Here is an 18,853-nt window from a genome sequence, read left to right as displayed (position 1 = left end):
AGTTATCAACATATACATGCGTAGGCTGGTTGGTATAGTACGTGGACTTTGGCTACGAAATGAGATGCATAGATGAGGATACGCGTTCTGACGAACGGCTAAGTACCTAGACCAGAGCTGCTCAACGTGCCTATTAGCGGGCAAGGGCGCCCGCCGATGCCCGTGGGCACAGCCACGGGCAAAGCTGCGAGCAAGTGACTCGGAGAGGGGATAGGCCGTGGCACAGCCCAGTGTTGCCAGATCAAGACTTGTTCCCCCAGGAATCAAGGTATTCAAAGTATTTTTATTTTACAAAATGTGCGTACAAATGAATCTATTATTTTCATAATAATTTTAACCTGTCCAAGGCGATGTAACGATGGCCTTAAACTTTCCTCATATTTTTACGGGCCGTACAGATATGACTATGTCGGTATGGCATCCGCTTGCCAGCACGTCGAACAAATTATGGCACCGTGAAAATTCGCACATATTTCAAACGCAACATCTCACCCGACCGAATCCCATGATCTAATCGTAAAACGGACATAGCTCGGCTGCGTGAAATTCCAATCGGCTCCGATGCGTACGCGCGATTCGAAAAAATCCGACTGCTGGGGGCAAAGTGTTTTATCATATATATATATATTTACAGAGTGATATTTTTCATTGAACGGCGACGGTACCGCCGATACGTGCGAATGTAATGCGAACTGGCAAGGGGACATTAATTACACGACGGCCGTGAATGAGATATATCACGACGGCGCGGCGGCGTGCCGTTCTGTCGATAAATTATTTACACGTATTTACACGGCCCGCTTCCCGTGCCACCCGGGCCCGCTGCCACCGCGGATGTAAAAGTGAAAAAACCAGTTTCACAGCGAAAAAACGAAAAGAACGGGCTACGAGAGGGCCCTCGCATACCGGAGGCCGCGTCTTCGCACGATGAAAATCTATTACGAAATCCAACGGCCCGTTTCCGCCCGGAACTCTTCAACACGCCGTTCCAAGTTTCGCCGACCGTACTCGATATTCCACGGATTTCCTAATCCGCCTTGCCGTCGAACAACCTTTTTATGAATCTGTTGCCAGAGCTGGCAGACGTTAAGCAATCGACCGGATTTATGAGACCTGATGTTTAGGGTCGCCGGATCTATTTCTGTACTTCGGGGAGATTCAGAGAGGATCAATAGTCGGAGGATTTTTATGGTAAACACACGCTCTACGCAGCCGAGAATTTCGAAGCTCAGGCGAGGTACGGTCTCACTTACAGTGACGAGCAAAAATGTAAACACACTTCGCTAGTTTTACATAAAACGTGATAATACAATCTATTTTTCAATTGAATGATAAAGCTTAGGTAATAATAATTATATGGTGAACGTGATATACAAAACATAACAGTTTATGTTAGATAATATTGACAATATATGTAATATTTTACAAAAATAAGGATTTCAAGCAATGTTTGCAGTTTTGCACGTTTCATCAGAAACGGTTAAGATAGTACACAAATGCTAGGGGAATGAAATTGTCAACGAACACTGATAGCCAACTGTAGTAAGACACGTTTAGACTGGTGTTTACACGGTTTTTCTCCTATTTGAAAGTTAGTTGACACGTGTAAGTCAAGATGAACCCACTTAGTGCAGATAAAAGAAACAGTATCATTTCATTGTGCGATAAAGGTTTTCCACTACGGCAAATTGCAGTAAAATGTGGTGTAAGTCATACGATGGTAGCAAGAATAAAGAAAACCTATGGTAGTGTGTCAACTTCTTCAAGAAACGGTAGACCGCAACTTGTTTCTGACAGAACTGCACGTGAAATTGCACATCGTCTTCGGTCTGAAACTCATAAAACTCCAAAAATCGCGGCTCAACACGATGGAGTAAATGCAAGTGAATGGACCATCCGCCGCTCCTTAAAGAAAATCGGGTTCAAAGCGAAAGAAAAGAAACGCAAACCAGCTGTTTCAGACAAAAATATTAAACTACGAAAAAAATTTGCTCATACATACAAAGAGTGGACGACAGAAGATTGAAAAAGAGTTATATGGCCTGACGAAACAAAAATTAATAGATTTGAATCTGATGGAAGGTCTTGGTACTGGACTTCATCCGAAAATAGTAATCAAGCAAGTAACATAAAACAAACTATGAAGTTCGGGGGTGGCTCAATTATGTGTTGGGGTTGTTTTACTCATAAGGGTGTTGGTCCCTTAGTTCGGATAGAAGGTATCATGTGCAAAGAGCATTATTGAAATATTTTGCAAAATAATTTACCTTCTGTTGTTAATTCTATTGAATTTGCTGAAGATGAAGTAGTATTTCAACAAGACGGGAACCCTAAGCATACTGCAAAGATAGTAAAAACCTGGCTAGAAAATCAAAAGTTTTCTGTGATGAAGTGGCCAGCTCAAAGTCCAGATATAAACCCAATCGAAAATTTGTGGTCAATTGTGAAAAGAAGGCAAGCAAAATATGAGAATCCACCTTCAGGTGTTCATGAATTGTGGAAAAGGACAGAACAAGAATGGTACAACCTTGAGCCGGAAATGATTAAAAATTTAATAGATAGTATGCCACACAGGCTAGAAGCAGTACAAAAAAGTAAAGGAAAATGGACAAAATATTGATTTAAAGCTTTGTTTCGACGAGCACAATTCAAGTGCAAAACTCAAAAATTGTCTTCAATCCCTATTTTCGATAAATATTCCGTACATTGTTAATATTAACGAAAATAAACTGTTGTGTTTTGTTTATGCTATTCACTTTGTAATTATTAGTAACTAATCTTTACCATTCAATTGAAAAATAGGTTGTATTATCACGTTTTATGTAAAACTAGCGAAGTGTGTTTACACTTTTGCTCGCCACTGTATTCATTGTAAATCTTGTATGTTCATTCACTCATTTATGTACAACCCTGTGGGGCCTAAAAACTCTAAAACCTACGGTCATAAACGGTATTTTGCAGAAATTGCTTTCAATGTAAATATCATACAATAAAATTGTGCACACTGAGCTCAAAGTTAAAAGAGAACTAATATTCAATGGATCGAGGATTTTCAGGCAAAATACAATTTCATTTCTCGCATTTAATACATTCAATATGACGTAGAACAATATGTTTAAAGCTTTGGATTAATTATTTCTTAAAAATGTTCGTAAAGTAGAAATGTCTGGTCATTAGCGGTGAAAAATGAACTGGAATTAGCCAGGACAGATGATATTTAAATATTCTTGACATTCAAGAACAATTTTGTATTCAATTAATCAGGAGTTGTATGTCACGAATAAATATAATAAAGTGCTATGCGGATTATAACCAATTAGTAAAAGCAATATCGAAGGATCCATATAACACAATTAATTTCAATGAAATGTCGTATTATACGGTTAGCTCTTGTATATTTAGTCGAACTATAAATCACGAACTATGAACCTTTTAATCGTTATTTCAATAATTTATACTTTTTATTTCAGGATATCGAGATTTTTTAAAGTCATATTCAGAAAGTCATATTTCTTTCATTTTTTATTTTCTTATAATATTACGTATAATTTTACTTTTACGTCTGTGATATAGAAAAAAATAATGGAAAAAAACCCAGGAAAGTTACAAGTCGGTTGGAATTCATCAATGTCAATCTTGGTCAACGAGATCAATTATAGGTAATCTAAGCTTATTAGAATCGATGTTTGTCAATTTGCAAAAATTATAGATAACGCCGGATTTGTCAACACATCGTTCATACACTGGTATTAACTCCTACGTTTGTCATGTTAAATTTACAATATTTCACATCGATCAGAGAGGAAAATTAGTTGTAGACGCGAGAGTGGTTGGTAGCATAATCGTCGATTCTTGGCAATTACGTAGGCAGAAAATAGCAGGAAGTTTAATAATTGTACACCTAAACCAATTCAGTACTTCTTATTATCATTAATGCTTCGACGAAGGAGTAATAAGCGATTGCAGCAACAACTTGAGGTACCAATTACTTTCCATTTCATCTTATCCGATTAGTTTAATAAACAGCTCATGTGAAACGATATAAATTGAGCACAATTAACTGTAGTTTTATCGTCTTTGGTTACCTCGTTTTGCACTTTCCGTGCATTCGATTTCAGTGCTTCTTGCGCGAGCTAAAGAGAATATAATTGCGAGCAATCAAAAGTAAATTATTATAATTTCAACTCGGATCAACGTTGATAATTTCCAAAAGCGCATGCTAAAGAATACAGTGACACAGATCGCTTATCATTTTTCACTAAAAAGTAACATTTTCGTCGAATACTTTGTCATAACTAGCTTTTAATTTAGTGTTACGTAGAGAATAGTAGTAATTAAATTGCTGATTTTTTGTTATTTAAGGAATTTAGCAACACTGTTACATTATTTTCAACCTACTGAAAGTATTGAAGTACCAATTTCTTTTTAAAAAAAATTCTTTTTCAAATATTTATTTTGTATAAAAATCCACAATCTAGTATTGACAGCAAAAAGAAAAAACTGACAATGTAAAACTACATTATTCTACCGCATTATATTTATATTCGGTATCGAAATGTTTGTTTTGTTTCTTTCAAATTTATACATAGTCTGCATGCAGTATTTATCTACCTCTCGTGTGCAAGATAAAATCGTTATTCTACCGGAAGGACGGACAATAATATATTTCACACGCAGGATCGTTATTTAGTATCAGAAATATTCATATTAAGCGATTCAACTATAAATGTTCACCGAAATATGCATACGTTTTTCTGAGCTGTAAATTAAAAAAAAATAATAAACGTTTACGTTTCCTAGGAAACCGTTATATAAAAGAAAAAGATTGCATAATTTTCAAACTGAAATGAATTGTTCGTTAACATTTTTTTATAAATTTGATTTTATATTAAAAATCTGTAGTTAAATTGAAAATCTATGAATTCTTGATTGAAAAGTTTAAAAGCTTTTTATGGGTTTATGATGACAAAACTTGTAATAAAATTAATATTTTGTATAAACTTTTCTTAAAGGTATTATTAGAATTAAATTGTATTAAATTTTCTTCTATTAATTGAACGAAATATTCAAATATACGGAACGTCCTAACAATTCGCCCGGCACTGTATATTCGAGTAAAATGAATTTTCTTAGTTCAGGGTGCAAAAATGTTAGAGTAGTAAATGGTGACCAAGATCAACTTCAGTTTGCTACTATCGGTTCCACCGAGTCAATTACTCAGATTCTGTAGAAATTTTTGGGACAGATACCCAGAGCACTCGGCGTATTAATAAATCCGTCAGACGATGAAGTCGAAGGGACGGACCACGGGTAGGTGGACCAAATTTATTAGGACCGCGTGGAAAGATCAAGATCACGCTTCGCGGCGATCACGTCGAAGATCGCGGCACGTGAACTGGTTTCGCGAATGCCCGTAGGATGAGCGTGACGTGTGCGTGGTTGCGTGTGTACGTAACCCGTGCAACGACAAAATGAAAGGGAGGAAGAGAGGGAAAGGGGGAGGGAAAAAAAGCGGGAGAAAGAGGAAGAAAGAGCGAGAAAGGGGGGCGAGATACGGGGGCAGAAAAAGGAAAGTCGCGGGACCGGGGCCTGGGCCGGGACGAAGAGGTCGTTCGCATCCAAGTTCGAAGTTGGCGGGCGAACCTGTAATCGTTTCGTGACCACGGCGTAGAATTCTTTGCCCTCTTTCTTTCTCCTCTCCTCTCTCTTTCTCTCTCTCTCTCTCTCTCTCTCTCTCTCTCTCTCTCTCTCTCGCCCTTTTCCCGTCGAACACGTTCGCCAAACGAGTAACGAACGATCCTATGGGAAAGGGATTGCCGAACGGCACGCATCACCACGTATCCCACAAAGGGCGCACCGAAATTTCAAACGCCGCCCGGAAGGGTTGCAATTTTGCATCTAACGGACTCGCGCGTTGCCTTCGTTTCGACTCTATACCCTGCGGAAACCGCCGCTGATCAGAACGATATTAGGTGCGGGAAGAAATTCGGTAAAAATTCCCATTTTCCCCAGGTAAAAAATGTGAAAAGCAACCTTTGACATTTTCTCCGCAATTCCGACCAATTGCAATTGTCCAGGTGGTTTGGTCCATTTTTGAAAAAGTTATTTCTCTTTAAAGAGTGTTTTAGAGATGCGAAGAGACTTACAAACCATTTTGTAAACTAATACAGTCATTCCCATAAGTATTCGTACGCACTTTCTTTTAAATTTTCTTGTAAAATGGTCAGATCTTTGTATTTATCCATGATTCCTTCTATGAAGACCAAATTCCCGGTACCGCCTGCTGATATGCACCCCCAGATCATAATTGAACCACCCCCATGTTTTACCGTAGCACGCAAGTTTTTCACTTCCATTTCAGTATTTGCTTGTCTCCAAACAAAACTGCGTCCGTCCGATCCAAAAACGTTAAATTTCGATTCATCCGAAAAGATTACTTTATTCCAGAATGAATTATTTTTACTAATAAATTCTTTGGCGAATTTTGATCTCTTTTTCTTATTAATATCACTAATGTACGGCATCTTTCTAGGAACACAGGGGCATGATAATCATTTTCACGTAGCACCCTTCTACATAATTCTGGATTTACATCTTTCTTGAAGTTATCTCTAACCATCGTTGCAAGTTGTGTAGCAGAAATCTTTGGATTTCTTTTTTATTTTACCGATCAAAGCTCTTTGTTCACTTTCCGTTAGTTTTTTTGGACGGCCTGAACAATACTTGTTTTTTACAGTTCCTACAGATATCGATCGTTTAAGAATATAATGTATTGTAGATCTATTTATATGTAATAATTTACTTGTTTCACCATACGTCTTTCCTTCGTTACGCCACTTTACAATTAATTTTCTCTCATCTTCAGAAATTTCAGATGTTTTGGGACACATGTTCAATAAAATATTTCACCATGAATGCTAGACTATGACTGACGCACGTAGAACAACTATCAACAGTGAATTTTTACATTCAGTGCCTGCAAAACTTTGTTTTCGTTCATTCTTAGAGCTCATTTCTGTGTATTCAAATACTTTTGTGGCATCAGCAAAGTTTATGTTCGTGAGAAATAATTCATAACTATTGTATACACAGAGTCAGTCCCATAAGTACGCTCTTAAAAGTCGCATAACTTTGTCAATATTGAACTATACTACTTGAATTTTTTTGAGAAGTTAGAACAATTGGATCACTACATAACGTGAGAAAAATGTTTGATTAAAATTGCAATTGGTCGAAATTACAGAGAAAGTACTAAAAGTTGTATTTTGCAACTTTTTTTTCTTATATTAAAAATTTAAAAAGTACGTTTTCTACATCTTTATCAATTATACATATTCTGAATATTTCATCTAAATCGGTCAACATTGCACTGAGCTACAAACATTTAACGATGAAAACATACGGGCGAAAGTCGCAGAATTTTTGAACATCAGCAACTCATTGCAACGTTGACCGATTTTGATGAAATTTTCAGAACATGTATAATTCATACAGATCTACAAATCGTACTTTCTAAATTTTCAATGTAAGTCCACAGAAAAAAGTTGCAAAATACAACTTTTAGTATTTTCCCTGCACTTTCGACCAATTGCAATTTTTGTAAAAAATTTCTTTCACTTTATGTAGTGATCCAATTGTTCTAACTTCTAAAAAAAAATTCAAGTAGTATAGTCCAATACACTCGCCGAAATTTCTATAAAGTCATCGTCATTTTCATAGATATTTTTAAAATATTACAATTTCTGTTGCTTTATCGTATCTGGCCTTGTGCTTTGTTGACACTCTGATAGAAGGACCGCGCACTCAAGACCGCATTGTTTACTATTTACGTTTTTTTTTAATTATTTCTGCGTGGTGCAGAACACAAGTGCGAAGTTTCTATAAAGTCACTTAGTGTTTCTCTGGATTCTGAGCAGAGAACTACAGGAAATTGCAAACATTCTAAAAGTATTAGTTTTAGAACTCATAGAAATCCTGTTTTTTATAATTTGATTCGCGTGTAGTATAATGCCGAGAGGAAAAGTACTAACAATTGAAGAAAAAGCATCGATCGATGCTTATAAAAATATGGGCTGCTCTAATCGCGCAATTGCTAAGAAAATTAATCGGTCATATACTGTGATTAATAATTATATCAATTTACGCGAAAATGACGGAAAAAATCATTTTAAAGGTGGTAATAAAAAATTGTCAAAGAGACAACATTCATTATTAATGAGGTCTGCGGCTAAGGAAACGAAAAATGCAGCACAATTGCGAGCTGAATTGGAGCTCCCAGTAACAAGAAGACGTGTGCAACAACTTTTAAATTATTCTGGGCAATTTGTGTGGACAAAAATGCAACGTAAACCAGGCCTTAAAGAAACACATAAACAGGCCCGTCTTGATTTCGCACGGGCACACATGTCCTGGACGAAAGAGTGGGAGTCTGTCATTTTTTTCAGATGAGAAAAAATTTAATTTGGATGGGCCTGATGGCTGTAAATATTATTGGCATGATCTGAGAAATGAGAAAAGTGTGACAATGAGTCGTAACTTTGGCGGTGGTTCCCTAATGATATGGGCTGCGTTCAAAGCTGACAAAAGGACTCCAGTGTGTTTCATAAAACACAAAATGAATTCTGAAAATTATACGGATTTGTTAGACATGGTTCTAATACCCTTTACAGAAAATATTGAAGATGACAATTTTATTTATCAGCAAGATAATGCTGCAGTGCACGCGTCGAAGCACACAAAGCAGTGGCTTCTTGAAAGAAATATCAATGTTTTGCTATGGCCTGCTTGTTCTCCGGACATAAATCTTATTGAAAATGTTTGGGGTATCATTGCGCGACATGTTTATAAAAACTGCAAACAATACAACTCCATTAGCGAACTAAGGGATACGGTGACTGAAGCATGGGCGTCTGTTAAAACAGAAACGCTACAAAAGTTAGTTTCGTCAATGCCCAATCGCATTTTTAATGTAATTCAAAAAAATGGAGGTTACACTAAATATTAAAATAGATATAATAAAAAAACAATTGTTAATTTCAACTTTATCCGTATAAAACGAAACTGACATTATAGAAATTTCGCAGTCTGTTCTGTGTAAAATTATATTTTTGTTTTCTTTTATCAATAAATGTTATACTTATGTTTTTAAATCGGCGTGTATGCTTTCTTTATGTAATCCCGAAATGCTACCAAATACAAATTTTTCATTGGTAATGGTATAATTATAAGAATTCATTACAAAACACAGTGACTTTATAGAAATTTCGGCGAGTGTATTGACAAAGTTATGCGATTTTTAAGAGCGTACGAATATTTATGGGACTAAATGACGCCGATACAAATTGGGAAAAATCAGCAACATTTTAGACCTTCGAAAAATTATTGCGAGGATAGCCTCCCGCTCTCGAGACTTCGTTCCCGTTGGACTGCCGATTTACTCCAAGTCACCGTGAAAAATGTGTACACGCGAATCTGGACAGCAGCCTGCAAAAATTAATGCAACGCGATGCCTGGCTTAATTTTTGCCCTTCGTATTGCAGCCTGGTGTCGCGTGTACCTTCGTGTTGCATTCAACGTTATTTACACCTTACAACGATTGGCGTCTTAATGCAGCCGTCCCAAAATTCAAACAAGGTTCACACGTAGGTATCTAGCAAAGTTCCAATACAAGCTTAATACATCCGACATCATCATTTTCTCCGTACAGAAGCATTCACAATAAGTTATAAAATGCAAATTCTATTTGTAAAATATGCTTAAAAATATAGCAAACAAGAGTCATTAATCTTCTGAACATCATGACTTCATAGTCGAATAAATAATGTTGAGAATGAGAACAAATAAAAAATGAAAATCGAAATGTCATTAATCTCCAATAATGTAACCATTTTCTCTTTTTCGTATAACGTTGTATAATAATGTGCATAAAATTAATTTGACTTTCATCACGCAGAATGCAAGATTGTGGTCGTCAGACTGTTCAACGTCGCGCGTCGGTAGCAATCTCGTTAAATCTCGCCCAGTTTTCTCGCGTTTTGTAAATTTGCGGACGCCATAAAAGCATAAAGATCCGTAATCTAGGTATGCCGTTGAACAACAATGTGCGTAAAATTAATTTGACTTTCGTCGCGTTAAATGCAAGATTATGGTCGCCACACAGGTATAGCTCTGATAGCGAACGTGTTAAATCTCACCCAGCCAAACACTGGGTGACGGTGTTTACTCTTGAAATCACTAAGCTTGGTATATGGAAATTATCTGTGTGTAAATATGGCGCAGCTAACATTGCTACTTGAAGTATATGCTGAGCGATATCGTATTAAATGCTAGTAAATTACTCATTACTAAGTTGAGGATATTTATGCAAATTCCCGTGTTTACAGACAACCTTGGAGAAAGTTACGTAGAATCTTATTCCCTGCAGTAATAATTTAGTTGGAAATCATCGAAAACAAAGTGTATCTACTAAATAAGCTGTTAAACTCCACTGGGCCCTGCACTTTATTTTTTGAAAATTTTTGTGCAATAAATGTTAATAAGTATGAATCCTAAATATAGAATGTAAAATATCAAATCCTCAATTTATACTAAATCCAAACTGAGTATTTAACCAAGTATGACACGTTGAGTGCAAATACCGATCGAGATTGTTGATTAATCTCTCTACATTCCACTTTCTGTATCCAGAATAAGAGACAAGGATTAGAAAGTTTGATTCGAGGAAACTGGTGCAATGTTTCTTTTGAAACTTCTTCATTCTAGGATCCATCAAAAGATGAAAGTACCCGCTGAATCAATGGGAATCATTTAATGGTTGATATACCTTCACGCTCTAATTTTCAAAGTGCTTCTACCGATACACTTAATATGTCTTGTTTCCCGGCATCAGATTAGTATCGAAACCGTTTTTCATCATTAACAGTCTGCGGGATTTTATGCGCTTAGGACAAAAAAGTAGATGTGCCATAAAACAGTAGAGATGAAATTTAAGAGGGGAATTGGTAGATTGGGAATTGATAGGCGGTGAATTGGTAGAAAGAGAATTGGTACATTATGAATTGATTGATTGAGAACTGGTAGATTGGGAATTGGTAGAACAAGAATTGGTATATTTTGAATTGATGGATTGGGAACTGGTAGATAGGGAATTGGTAGATAGGGCAATTGGTAGATGGAGGAATTAGTAAATAGGGGAATTAGTAGATAGGGAAATTGGTAGATTGGGAATTGGTAGAACGAGAATTGTATATTATGGTACATTTTGAATTGATGGATTGGGAATTGATAGATAGGGCAATTGGTAGATGGAGGAATTAGTAAATAGGGGAATTAGTAGATAGGGGAATTGGTAGATAGGGGAATTTGTAGATAGGGGAATTGGTAGATAGGGGAATTGGTAGATTGGAAATGAATGAATTGGTAGATAGGGGAGTGGGTAGTTAGGGGAATTGGTAGATGAGGAAATTGGTAGATGGGGAAATTGGTAGGTAGGAGAATTGGTATATTATGAATTGATGGATTGGGAACTGGTAGATTGGGAATTGGTAGTTAGGGGAGTGGGTAGATAGAGGAGTGGGTAGATTAGGAAATTGGCAGATGGGGAAATTGGTAGGTAGGCGAATTGGTAGATTGGAAATTAATAGAATGAAAATTGGTATATTATGAATTGATGGATTGGGAACTGCTAGATTGGGAATTGGTAGATTGGTAATTGGTAGATTGGAAATTGGTATATTGCGAATCGATGGATTGGGAATTGGTAGACTGAGATCAAGAATGACACTTCGCTTATTTTTTGCTACCTTGTCCGGAACCAAGCTATCCTTTCACTCTACCTTTCATGAACAACAAGCGTTACCTCTATTATACAGAACCTCGGCAAAATTTCTGCAGGCGAAGCACCGTTTCACGCCCGTCAACCTAATAAATCGTCCATCATCGGCCGTTTTTCAGAAAGCGTTCGCGCGCTGCTCGGCTAATTACTCGATTCGATGGTGGCGTTCGCTTCGAGCGGACACCACCTACATCCATCACCGGGAAACACACTCTAAACGGTGATCGCGGCAATCATCGCGATCGACGGATCGCCCAGCAGGTGCGACGGGAAGGACCACCGACTGCGCGCGGCTTCGGTAACAAACCGCCTCGTCGCGTCGCGCCGCACCGGCAAAGACGTTCCCTCGTAAAATCACGACGAAGAAAGAGAACAAGAAGAAAAAGAGGATGTAGGCGCTTTGACGCGAACGTTGACGAACTCTGACATTTCGAGGAGGCCGAGCCGAACCAAGCCAAGCCAGGTCCGGCGGAGTCAAGCCGAGAAGGGCCGAGCAGCAAAGCCGGGCCAGACGAAACCAGACCAGGCCAGACCGAGGCTAAACGAACGTGTAGTACGCGACCGACCCTAAGCCTCTGGAAAGGATCTCGAGAGGATCTGTTCCGGCTACCATGAGAACCTTACCGATGCCTACTTACGGCGGAGCCAGTCGGAGCGGAAAGGAAGAGAGAGCAAAGAGGGAACCCGAAGTGCCTACTTACGACAACCGCGATCCCTCGTAAACATCGGATGGAGGTCTCCTGGGAATCCGCGGCCAGGAACAAGGATACCAGGTGCACTCGGCCTGATAACGACCATGCAAGTACTCCGCCGGCCGAAGATCACATTCCGCCGATTTTTTCGCGACAACCCGGCAGATTTACGACCGGCGGGAACGCGAGCATTCAAATTCTGTATTACCCACGGATAGAAACGCGACAACCGATAAGGCGATTGTGCTTGATGCTTCGGACCCATGAAAACGGGAAATAAATTCGTATCGCTGTTATTTATTAGGAAGAAATGTTTCTGTATAGTTCCCCGACGGAGAGTCCGTCGCCGTAAATGGTACACACGAGGTTCCGTTCGTGCTTGCGCATGTCGTCCCTAATTGGCTGTACCCCCACTTGCACAATTTTTTTACATATATATATAAAATTATGTTTCACGGTGAAAGATATTCCCTACCTTAAACTAAAAATTGCAATATGTAAGCGCTTAAATTTATTTGCCCCACTGTTTGTCTTATATAGTGATGAAATTATAAGTGTTTAAAAAATTGCAAAAAGTTAGCGAGAATATTATATTTCTATAAAGATAAGTTCCTTCGAAAGAATTTCACCGAAATAACGTTAACCATGGTAATAAAAACATCATTTACAATTATAATCGAATGAGAACGGTAGCGGTTCATGAATACTATATTTTCTCGCTGAAAAATCGCAATTATTTGTAACGAATCTCATTATGTAAATACTACAACTTTCATCTACCTAAAGACGTGTATCCCGAAACGATTAAATAAGATTACGCCGATCGCGGATCGCGATCTCATAAAAACACCATCACCGCAAAATGATTTTAATTGCAAACAACTTAATTACCAAGCGAGTTCTAGAAACGCAGTATCTTTTATAAAACGAAGCGAAGGTTAATTTTAGCTTGAAATGAGTTAACGACGCGATGGCGCTAACGCAGACATGAAACAAATGACTGGAACGCCAGCGTCCCTGTAGATATTAATGCAGTGGCACATGACGGCAAAGTTTCGCATGGTCAGACTATCCAAAGAGAAACTGAAAGTTAAAGCCTTTTCACACTAACCGGTAATTGTCCCGTCATTAATTTTCAGGACATACGTTCCGCGCACTGCTCGTTCCCCGAACCGCAAATTGATAATTGAACGACGAAAATTATAGAATTAACGAGAAATTCGTGTCGCTGTTCAACGGCTTAACAAGTTGGAAATAAACTGCAAGCTTTCCTCGTGAATTTGTCATTTCATTACTGGTGTCATTTTGCGTGTTTAATGTACTATCCCGAAGTCTATGTAAAGAGTATGACAAGTGGAAAATTCGTTTCAACACGCACCGCTGTATCACTATTATTTGCAGAATTTCCTCCAGTGATCTTATTTTCAGCAAGAGACCGTTTCGGTTGCCTCGGCTAAAAAGATCCTCTCAAGACCCCGAAGAATTTCAATCAGAGAAATCATTCCAAATATTTCTATTATTTTCTTCAATGGGTCTGCTTGAATTACTTTTGATTGTCTTGCTCAACAGAACTATTCCAACTATTTCAGTGACTGCAGCTAGTGAAAGTATTTCGACTATTCCGAATCTTCTATGTATACATTGAAGCACTTTCGTCAGTGGGACTGTCCGAAGTATGCCTGCAATTTGGAACATTCTTATTATTCCAACTACTCCGATCGTTCCGGCCGTTGCCATTCTTACGGCAATTTAAAAATTATTAACTGGGGATACTCAAGTGTCGCGTTTACTGGCACTGTTCCAATTTGTTCCACACTGGTAATTTCGTTTCGTCAAATACAATTTTGAAGAACCGTTTCGTGTGAAAGTATTAAACAGTAAGTGTACCCATTGAAAAAATTAGAAAAGGGAATATTGTAACGGATATACTAAAACCATTGACCACACACTGCTACCTACTGAAAAACCATGATACTCGTTACAAGAAACTAATTCCTTTCTGAACTATATAAAACTCTACATTCTACTCTAGCGGAATAGGGTTTTTATTACTTAAATTTAAAATTCCGTAGTGCATCTTCGCAGATAGGAAAAAGGTATCATGAACAGTATTAGGCGCAATTTTGCCGAAGCAACGAACAACGAATAAATACGAAGTGTTCTCCAATATTACGTAATTGCTTGCCAAGGATCGCGATCGCGTTCGCAACGCTAATTTAAATTCACCGAGGTATTCTCCGTGCATCTGAATCTGTTTATAAGTTGGTTGTATGTACGAGCCGCGAAGAGAGCACAGGCTGTAGGAGAAGGCGAGCAACAGCAGAGCGCTGTTATGCCGTGGATCGCGAACGAAAAGGAGGAGAGAGGCGAGCCGATGAAAAAAGACGGATTAAAAGGAGAAACCAGAAACGAGATCGAATCAGCTGAGAGGGAAGCCGCCTTCTGGCGAGCCCAACAGAACGCCTTCTTAAATCAACGATACGAGGAAGATTTGTCAAAGGTGAGGCCGACGAAATCGAGCAATTTGTGTTCCAAAGACGGCTACCGTTCGTTCCGTGCGCCGTTCGTGCCAGGAATTTCTCGGTATTGTCGGTGATCGTACAAATTGAATTGCTTTTACTTCCTACACGATAAATTCCCTTTATTTCACTGAAAATTATTATGTCACCCACGCACTGCTAACGGCATACATCCACACATCTCCCCGAGTTACACGTGCCACCGCCAACAAACTTTCATTAGCAAAACCAACATTTATTGATCGTATTTTCAACCATTTTCTACCGAGCTCGTCAAAACAACGGATTTCAGATTTTTTCTTTCACAATTCCTGAATTTACGGAAATACTTTCTTCAGCAATTTTTTTGCATACTTCTTTATTCAATGTGTTACCATGAAAATCAAATTGGCGAATCATCACCAGTGAGAATCTACCGTGTAATTATTTCTGAGCACGTGAAAGTTAAATTTTTACAAATATTTTTCAACCTCAAGAATGTTTATTAAATGCAGGTATGCTCTTACAAATAATTATTTCAACATGACCAAAAGGAATTTTCATAATTATACGATTGTATATAAAAATGTATTTTAGTAGATAATTTAAAAAAAAACTGCAGTCGTTTATTTGGTAAAATCATGTTGATCGAACGTCCCGGTGAAAGTATCATACGTTAAGAAAACTCTATCATTTATCTAATGCGCCTAACAACTGTCGTGCTCATACCGGGACTCATGCGAATACGATAGCCTCGTATCGTGATATCTTAATTGCCTCAAGAGTCGAGCATTCGCGGCGCATTCTCTAAACAATTCAGCCACGTACCAATAAAATTCTATAGCATTCGGTTACATAGCGTAAACTTTCTAACGATATTCATGCAAATAGACCGGCGGTCAACGTTGTTGCTTTCCAATACCTTAACGCAAACTCATAGAGCGTGGTCGAGCCGATCAGAGAACCACAAGGGGTCATCGGAATCAAACATTAATCAAGCAAAAGTGGAGTAATCTGTTCCGGGATGTTTGAAAATGTACTACCGCCGGCAACGCGTGTTCGATCAAAATCGTAAACGTGATTGATGAACTCCGGAGAAACGATTGGCACGGGTAATAACCGGAAAATGGCTTAGCACATTAATTAAAGATATACGAAAGAAAAGTCGACGATATTCAAAGGAAATATTAATAAAGTACGGTAGAAATACTCAAATAACCAAATAAGTATATGGAATAATCCACGAGTGCAGTAAAGCCTCGATCTAGGCCAAACGAAACTACACAATCTTAGTTCGCCTATCCCCTCCACTGGGGACTATACCCTGCGAGGGGCTGAGAAGGTCGAGCTGCCTCGGTCGCCAAATATATATTAGGGGAACCAATAAGTAATCAATTATTTTGAAATCTAAAACAAACTTTGTAGTAAATTCAAGTTTTTATTTCTTAATTTATTATATAATCTCCATCATTATCAAGGACAGTTTGCCATCTTTCCTCAATCCCCCTCTTATAGAAATCCAGGGTTCGTGAAGCAAAATACACTGGTGGACAAAATGATAAGGCACCGTTGTACACATAAGAAATTTCATACGTATTTAGTAAAATCTTAGCAGTAAACTACGTTATAAGTGAGAAACTTCCTTTTAAGGCCACGTACCAGTGTAAACAAACAAAGCACGGAGTACTGTGGCCTTGAGCTTCATTGTTTCAAAATTTCGAGTGGACAAAATGTTAAGGCACTTGAAGCAGTCTGTTGGAAAACGTTGAAGTGTGCAATTCTGTGCAAGTTTATCTTACAGAAATTACTTATTAATAGTTACTTTATAAGTGTTTAAATAATTTTTACCCCAAAATTAAATTATAGGACGTGGAAAAGCGTTAAGCGAAGATGAGAAGATTAAAATACTCCAGTTAAAGTCCAATGGAGAAAATCAAGTACAGATTGCAAAGAAACTAAAAAGAAGTCGGAGTGTTATACAGAATTTTCTACAAAACCCCGAAAAATATGGGAAACAGAAGTCGAAGGGAAGACCTGCAGCCCTTTCTACAAGGGAAAAAAGATTAATTTTGAGAAAAGCATCGAATTCTGGACTTACGCCTCGACAAATTGCAGTGGATTGTGGAGTTAACGTATCTATTAAAACAGTAAAAAGAGTAATTCAAAAAACAAGCTACTTAAAGCGGAAGAAATTTGCTATAAAGCCGCCGTTAACAGACAAACATAAGACCGTCCGATTAAGTTTTGCAGTAGAGCATATTCAATGGAAAAACCATTGGAAACGAATTATATTCACGGATGAAAAAAAAAACTGAATTTGGATGGTCCAGATGGATATAAATACTATTTCCACGATTTAATGATATGGGCAGGTATCGGCTATAGAGGAAAAACGAAAATAGAACTTATTCAAGGCCGTATGAATAGTACTGATTACTTAAATTTAATTAAGAGACACACAGAGACTTACGCTCGCAGAATTGCTGGGACAAAATATATATTTCAGCAAGATAATGCAGCTGTGCATACCGCTCGCATAGTAAAAAATTATTTTGAAACGGAAAATGTAAAGGTTTTAAATTGGCCAGCAAGGTCTCCTGACCTAAGTATTATCGAGAATGTTTGGGGAAAACTCAGCCGAACATTATATGAAGGTGAAAAGCAGTATAATACAGTGTTCGAATTAAAATCTGCAATTTCAGAAGCTTGGGAAAGCTTGGATCAAAATTATATAAAGGATCTGTACAGAAGTTTACCAAGAAGAATGATTGAAGTGGTACAACGTCAAGGGCAGTCGACACATTACTAAAACTTAAAAAAACCATGTGATCTTATTTCATTTGAATACTTTTGTTATTTTATATACAAAGTTCCTTATCATTTTGTCCACACTCAATTTCATTTTCGTTGTATAAATAATAAATGGATTGAACAATTTATTTAATTTTTTCACATATTATGTCAAAACTAGTACCTTATTTTACAGTGTATACATTTTCCACGTATATGTACAAATAGATGTTCGTTCCCAAAAATTGTGAGGTGCTTTATCATTTTGTCCACCAGTGTATGGCTCAAGGTGCCTCCTTTCATCTTCTGTAGAAGTGAATGTTTTATTTCTTAAATAATGCTCCAGAGATCTGAAAAGATGATAGTCAGAGGAAGCAATATCCGGTGAGTACGGGGGTTGCGGTAAAACTTCCCATTGCAGTTCTTTGGTTTTTTCCTGAGCGAGTTTCGCTGTATGGGGCCGGACATTGTCAATTTGCAGTATTACACCTTTTCCGTGGACTAAAGATGCCCTCCTTTTCAATAGTTCTGAATACAGCCGTTGTAATTGCTGACAATACAACTCAGCAGTAACTGTTTCCCCAGGTTTCAACAACTCAAAGTGAATTATGCCACGACAGTCCCACCAAATGCACAGTAACACCTTTCTAAGTGATAAGCTAGGTTTAGGGGTTGATATTGCGGTTTGATTTTGCAGAAAACCATTGCTTGGAACGCTTCATGTTATCATAAAGAATCCATTTTTCATCTCCGGTAACGATTCTGCTAAGAAATGGATCTCTACGAAATCTGGATAGCAATGTTGTGCAAATTGATCGACGAATATTCTTGTTGGTCTCAGATAATTGATGAGGTACCCATATTCCTTGCCTATATGCCTTTCCCATTTCGTGTAGGTACCTTTGTATAGTTGACCATGTGGACCCAAGGCTTCTCGATAATTCGTCATTGTGTCATTATCAAAGTCAATTGGTCGTCCACTTCGAGGCCTGTCAGAAAGATTATAATCACCAGCAGCAAACCTTCTAAACCGACGTTGA

General features: G+C 37.9%; 2 protein-coding genes across 2 annotated transcripts in view; one reads left to right on the top strand and one right to left on the bottom strand.

Annotated features, from left to right (window-relative positions):
* LOC143360069 (uncharacterized) overlaps positions 1 to 18,853 on the bottom strand; it is a 213,647-nt gene that overhangs the window by 189,854 nt on the left and 4,940 nt on the right. The window lies entirely within an intron of this gene.
* The window catches only part of LOC143359825 (uncharacterized), a 55,807-nt gene continuing 49,398 nt past the window's right edge, over positions 12,445 to 18,853 (top strand). Inside the window, exons 1-5 of the mRNA XM_076798103.1 lie at positions 12,445 to 12,551; positions 13,954 to 14,113; positions 14,173 to 14,343; positions 14,611 to 14,621; positions 14,788 to 15,025. Of these exons, the coding sequence (XP_076654218.1) occupies positions 12,445 to 12,551; positions 13,954 to 14,113; positions 14,173 to 14,343; positions 14,611 to 14,621; positions 14,788 to 15,025 (687 nt within the window). The remainder of the gene's footprint in view (positions 12,552 to 13,953; positions 14,114 to 14,172; positions 14,344 to 14,610; positions 14,622 to 14,787; positions 15,026 to 18,853) is intronic.

This window comes from Halictus rubicundus, chromosome 12 (assembly GCF_050948215.1).
Source record: "Halictus rubicundus isolate RS-2024b chromosome 12, iyHalRubi1_principal, whole genome shotgun sequence".
NCBI lineage: Eukaryota > Metazoa > Arthropoda > Insecta > Hymenoptera > Halictidae > Halictus > Halictus rubicundus.
The sequence above is the reverse complement of the archived record's forward strand: the minus strand, read 5'-3'. Positions and strand labels throughout refer to the sequence as shown.